General features: G+C 54.8%; 1 protein-coding gene across 1 annotated transcript; it reads right to left on the reverse strand.

The window, feature by feature from the left end:
- Nucleotides 1-602: 602 nt before the first annotated feature.
- RABIF (RAB interacting factor) lies at nucleotides 603-3,802 on the reverse strand. Its single transcript, XM_085082840.1, has 2 exons — nucleotides 3,583-3,802; nucleotides 603-3,516 (listed from the first exon to the last, which is right to left on the reverse strand). The coding sequence occupies exons 1-2, from the start codon at nucleotides 3,766-3,768 to the stop codon at nucleotides 3,274-3,276; spliced, it is 429 nt and encodes a 142-aa protein (XP_084938966.1). The 5' UTR covers nucleotides 3,769-3,802; the 3' UTR covers nucleotides 603-3,273.
- Between the last annotated feature and the right edge of the window lie 2,433 nt (nucleotides 3,803-6,235).

Raw genomic sequence — 6,235 nt, forward strand, 5'->3', positions numbered from 1 at the left:
TTCAGCAGTTGCTTGAGGGAGAGGTTTGGGTGGGAATGGGAGCAGAGAAGCTACACAAGGTGCCAGTGTCAGCCAAGCCCAGGCTCTGGCTGTGAACCCATCCCAATACCAGAGCCAGAGTGGAGCAAGCTCTGCTTTTAACCATCCTAAGCACATTTATGGTATATAAACACCTGATCCATACAAACAGGCATGCCTTAAATCCACACTGGGAACCAATTAGACAAAATTGTTATTATTTGCCCCCCCTGCACCTTGCTGGAGAGATTGGCTGGAGCAAGAGGCACAGCTTTGTTACTGTTCCCTCTTGAGGCACTGCTACATCTCAACACAGGACGGTCTTAGGAGTCAAATCTATGCAGACATTAAACAGAAGAATCCATTTTCAAATTAACTTAAAGTGACCTACATGTGGAAATAAGGTTTCTGCTCTGTCTTGGTGTGGATACAGAGAAAGACAGGCTGCAAGATGAGCTTCCCCAGGTCTTACGAAAGTGCTTCCCACGCCTGAGGGCTGTCCATCCTTAATTTCTAGAAGTTACCACAGGCAACTGGAAAACAGTTTTTCAACATGCTGGATGAAAATAATTGAAAAGATTACATTTATTTGTGAGTCCATGTGAATTTTTATTAGCTCTCATTGACACAGGAAACAGTGCAGCTTCAGCAGATCCCAAGCCTGGTGTTGTGTCCCATGGAGCAGCAGCAGCTCTTCCCCCAGGCTACGTCTGCTCACTGGGATGTTCCTCCCCCAGTGCTCCATTAACAGCTCAGTGCAGCTGCCTGGACTCACTTTCCACAAAGTGATGCTGCCTTTTCTCCACTTCCGGCCCACCCCCCTGAAATTCTGTCACCTCTGGGAACATGAATTAGCCCAGGTGCTAACTGGGTGCTGGACTGCACAGCTGTCCCTTCACCTGCCCAAAGTCTCTCCCGTGCCACCTGCACTGCAGGGGTGGATCTCATGGCCTCTCCAAGCTGCAGGAACCCAAGACCCTACCTGAGGCTGAAAGACCCCCAAAAGCTCATGGTACAAAAGCTTCTTCCCAAGAATTCCCATCAGACTGTTAATTTCTTCTTAGCATTTCAAGTCCACGTGATCCTATTTAAGAGTCAGCAGAAAGCACACCTGGATCCATGGAGGAGTCACCTCCCCTCTGCCACTGAAGAGCAGCAGGAGCTCACAGCACTCCCATCACTGCGTGCTGCACAAAGATGGATTTGAGTCGCTACCATTCTGACGTGAAGGGCTTTGACCTGAGCTCTCCAATCTCTCCAGAAGTGTTCTACTGACTGTGAAAGCCGCCACCACGCCCCCAGCATCTGTCCCAGTGCCACCTCTAGTCAGGAATCCACATGTACCATTTTTTTGGAGGTCATTTACTCAGCGTTAGCCAAGCTGATTTCCACAGTCTGTTCTGCACAGTGGTGCCTTCAAAATGAAGCTTGTGCAGCACAGTACATTTAAGTTACATGGACTATAACTGGGGTATTTCAGGTCAGAACACATTCCCTAATAGACAACAATCCAAATGAAAGTGTGAAATTAGTGATGTGATCCCACCATTTTGTCATGCCTGTGCAGAAGCCAAGTGAAGCTCTCTTGTCCTTTGTGGTACATCTTGATGAACCTGTGCAGTCCCTGGGCTTAGGGGTGAGACAGGAAGGGCAGGAGGGAAGAAGCAGTTTCCATGACAAATGTGCATCTGACACATTTAGCAAGGACACAGCACAGGATTTGCTTCCTGCTCCAGCCTCAGCTCCCAGCCCACAGTTTTGCCTCTCTCCCTCCCCTGATAAATCCCACAGCAGAAGTTCCTGATGGAGCAGACCCAGAACAGCCAACACTTTGGTTGTTCCACATTAAGGCAGAGTCTCCAAATCTTAAAAGTGCAGATGCTCAAGCACTGCAGGAAGAAGGAACTTGTTCCTGCCTCTCCCTCTTCTGGAGACTCATCCAAGGCTGTGCCTGCCTTACAGAATCCTGCCAGCAAAATGGTTTCATTAGAGGGGTCTTCCCACAGCCTTGGGGCAGCACACCTACAACCCACCTTGAGTTTGGTGACACAAACAAATCCATCATCCCAGCACGGTGACAGCTGTGCCTTCACAGCTGGGCCAGTACCCCAGTGTCTATGAGCACAGGACAGTGACATGTCCCACAGTAAGGCACAGCACCAGGGACCCCAGAGCACCCCTGGAGAGCTGTTCTGTCACTCATACAGGGGTTTGCAATGGAGAATGAACTGGGCCACCATTACCAGCAGTGATAAATGCAGTGAGAACCACGGCTGCTGCAGCCTCCTGCCGTTTTTAATTAGTGCATGCCCAGTTTTTAAAAGGTCACAATATCCCAGATTACTCTTACCACCTGCTTTTACCTTCCTGACATCTCTGTTTAACATGGCTGCTCTGACATGCTTCAGCACTGCCTGTCCAATTATTCAGATCCTTTTCAGGATCTCTTCACTCTTGCTGCCTGAAAACACTATGGTCTGGCACATTTTCTTTATTTGCTGCTCTATCAGCCTATGCTGTCTGCACATTCTACCTGTGTTTTACTTCCAAGCACTCAGTTAATAGAACTGCACACATCAGTTGGAATAGCTTACAGTCACTTCAGGTGACTGTAATACAGAATACAGCTGTCAGGTGGGATGAGGTTTTGGAGAACATATATGTTACAGATTGGGGCAGGGAACATACCTTCTGAAAATCAACAGAAGATTCAGCCTTAAACCCTGGAACTGCTCTGGCTGCAGGTCAGACAATTTCAGCTGCCACGACAACTCAGTGCAGCAGTCCTGTACTTCTGCTGCCCTGTCCCAGTGCCCCCATCTACACAGTGTCACAGGGCCATCAGCCCGAGAGGCATCTCAGCCCCTTGGAGCAACAGCAGCCGCCAGGGAAGTGGCAAAGCAGCCAGACAGCAGCAGATCAGGCTGCTTGGCGCAAGTGTCCCTGCAGGTCACAGGAGACCCTCCCACCACCAACACTCTTCCCATGCAGGTGAGGAGTTGGCTGTGCCAGGGTTGCAGCTCCTGATGCTAGATCTGGGATACGGGGTGACCAGTTGGGCCGTGGGTCAGTCAGTCACACCAGGGGGCGGGCAAGCTGTGGCCAGCCAGGCCACGAGGCACCAGGCCACGGGGCAGGCAGGCTGCGGTCAGTCAGGCCCCGGGGTGACCAGCCGCGGTCAGTCCCTCGGGCCGCGGGGCTGTCGGGGCTCCCGGCGGCCAGGCCCAGCTCCCGGCCCGGGGCCCGAGCCCGGCGTCACTCGTGGGCCACGCGCTCCAGCGCCACGTAGAAGCTGTCCTTGTCGTCGAGGCAGTGCCAGCCGATGGGCCCCGCCTCGCAGTCGGCGCACACCAGGAACTTGACGTTGCCCACGTCGCGGGTGAATCCCACGTTCTCGAAGGAGAACATGTCGCGCACCAGCCAGTGTTCCCGCAGCACGTCCCCGCCGCCTCCCGCCGCCGCCGCCGCCGCCTTCTTCCTCATGGCGGGCAGGAGGAGCTGCGGAGACACGGGGCCGTCACCGCCCGGCCGCCACCGCCCGCCCTCCCCCGAACCCCCCGGTACCTCACGGCGGGCGAAGGTGGCGGCGCCGGGCAGCAGCACCCGGGAGCCGCAGCGCTGGCACAGCACCGCCCGCAGGTTGCGGCCCTGCGCGCACACGAGCTCGGCCGAGCCCGGCGCGGCGGCAGGAGCAGCGGGAGGGGAGGCAGGAGGCGCCGCCGGCTCCATCTCCGCGCAGGGCGCCGCCATGGCGAGGGGCGGGGCCGGGTCGTGACGTCAGACGGAGCGTGTGGTGTGACGTCATCCATCTAGCCCCGCCCCTGCCCCGCCCTGCTCCCCTGGCCGGCAGTGTCCGAGGCCAGGCTGGACATTGGGCTGGGAGCAGCCTGGACAGTGGGAGCAGCCTGGACAGTGGGAGGTGTTCCTGCCATGGCAGGGGCGATGGGATGAGTTTTAAGGTCCTTCTGACGCAAACCAGTCTAGGATTTCCTGGTCCCGCCGTGATGCCGAACTGGCAGCAGGTGGCAGGGTGTCTGTCATGTGCCGCAGGGACCGTCAGGGACAGTCACTGCCAGCCATGGACGTCTGCAGGCGCTTGAATTCATCACAGCGGTTGGAGAAGGAACTCAGCTGATGCTGGACAAAGGGAAATCATCTCCCTTCGAAGTCTCCATCAATGGAGATATTCTAGAACCGTCTGGATGCAATCCTGTGCCATGTGCTCTGGGATGGCCCTGCCTGAGCAGGGAGGTGGGACCAGATGAGCCACTGGGGTCACTTCACACCTGATCCATCCTGGGATTCTGTGGAGCTGTGGCACACCTTTTGCATGTAGTGATTGCATCAGCATTTGGGAGTGCCGGGGCTACACTAACACAGCTCTCTTGGCTGCTTGGTAGAGAGAGAAAACCTCTCAAAATGGGGAGAATAGAGTGCAGTGAAAGGGGTGAGGGGCTGGCATTGGGAGCAATGGGTATTTCAGGAGAGGAAAGCAGAGATCAGCCTGACCCGACAGAGCCTGGGCAAAGCAGGAGGCAGTGCCAGAGTTCACAGGCAGCAGGACAAGGTCCTGGGGCTCAGGTGACTCTGCTGCTCCTCACTGACCACCTTTGAGCCACTGTGGCTGTGTGCTGGTCTTGGAACCTGCTGCTAACAGCCCTCTGGTAGTGTTGTTGAAAAGATTGAAAGAGGCCTTTTGACTGAGCCACTGCTCCTCTAGAAGGTAAGGCATATCCTTGAAGAGCCTTGATTTGATGTAAATTTGCCCCATCCTCCTGCTGCCTCACTGTCTCCTGACTGTCTGCTGCCAAGAACTCTCAGGAGAAGCCAGAAATGGGAACTGATCTTCTAGGTACTAAATAAAGGTACAGGATTTCATCAGCAATCCAGCTGCTCACCTCAGGCTCCAGCCCTGGGCAATCCTGACACGACCTGGGGTGTGAGTGTAGCTGGTAGGCATCACCCCACTCTGCTGTGACCTGTGCAGGTGTTTCTAAGGCAGGGGCACTGTTTGGGACATCGGAGCTCCTGAGACACACACTGCTGTCTGGGTGTGTGTGGGGAGCAGAGCAGGGCTCAGGAGGGGAGCAGTGCATGAGGGAGGTGTGTGGCTCAGCAGCAGGCACTGAACACAGCCGTGGGGACCCTGCTGCCCAGAGCCAGGCACAGAGCAGCCACAGCATGGTGACAGGATTCAGTTCTGTCCCATGGCCAGAGCCACCTGTCTGGAGGCTCAAGGAAGTCACAGAAGCCCCATGCTTGGTGATGCTCTGGACTTAAGGGAACCTAATCCAAACTGGATCTCCTCCAGGCAGAGTTACACACCAACAGATTGCCCTTCCCAACTACAATTTTTCTTGGATTCTGTGAGTTCTTTCCTGCTCGTGTGGGTGTCAACACCATTTTAGAAAAACACCCCAGAACATGCCTGGGAGTTTAACTCCATCCCTGCCCTGGGAGCTGACTCAGGCTGCCCCAGAGGCACCTGAGCAGGGACAATCCACTTCAGTGTCACTCTCTTCAGAGCTTCAGAGCCTCCCCATGGGTCACTCCTGCCCCCAGACCAGCCAGGAAAGCTCTGCTCTGCCCACGCATTTGCTTTGCAGAAGGGTCAGTGGGGAAGACCTTTCCCTTCCAGTCTGACTGTAGCATGACATGAAGTGATACATTTGTGGGGCTTCTGCCTGGTTGTACCAAGTGTGCACATCCTCATCTTGGTGGTAACACAGCCTGTGAGCAGCAAGACCCCAGCCAGACAGGGGGAGAGGAAGGTGAGCCCTCTGCCTGCCCCAGGGAAGCTCCTGCAGGATGCCAGTGCTGCATCTGCTCTCACCTCGTCGAGGTTCACAGCCCATAACCCCCCCGAGTAGCACAACACCACACTGATATCTCCAGCTTGTGGCCCAAGGCTGCTGCTGGTCTGGTCTGGTCTGGGCTGGGCTGGTTGGTCAGGGCTGGTGGCTGGAGTGGTGTCTCTTGTTCTTACAGCCCTTGTGAACAATTCAAGAGGTAAATAAAAACCTGCTAATGGCATATTTGGCCAATTCTTAAGTCTTGGGTGGGAGTTGTCTCATGTTGAAAACTCACTCTTAATTCTGTCTTTTAGCATTTTCTCCTGGATTATTAGTGAAGCAAAGCTTCACTCTTACGGGCAAGGAAGGATCCATACCACCTTCTGCCCAAGCAGAATATTTTGTCCCTTTGTTTTGCTTTCAGC

Source organism: Lichenostomus cassidix, chromosome 26 (assembly GCF_008360975.1).
Source record: "Lichenostomus cassidix isolate B80296 chromosome 26, HeHo_3.0, whole genome shotgun sequence".
Classification (NCBI taxonomy): domain Eukaryota; kingdom Metazoa; phylum Chordata; class Aves; order Passeriformes; family Meliphagidae; genus Lichenostomus; species Lichenostomus cassidix.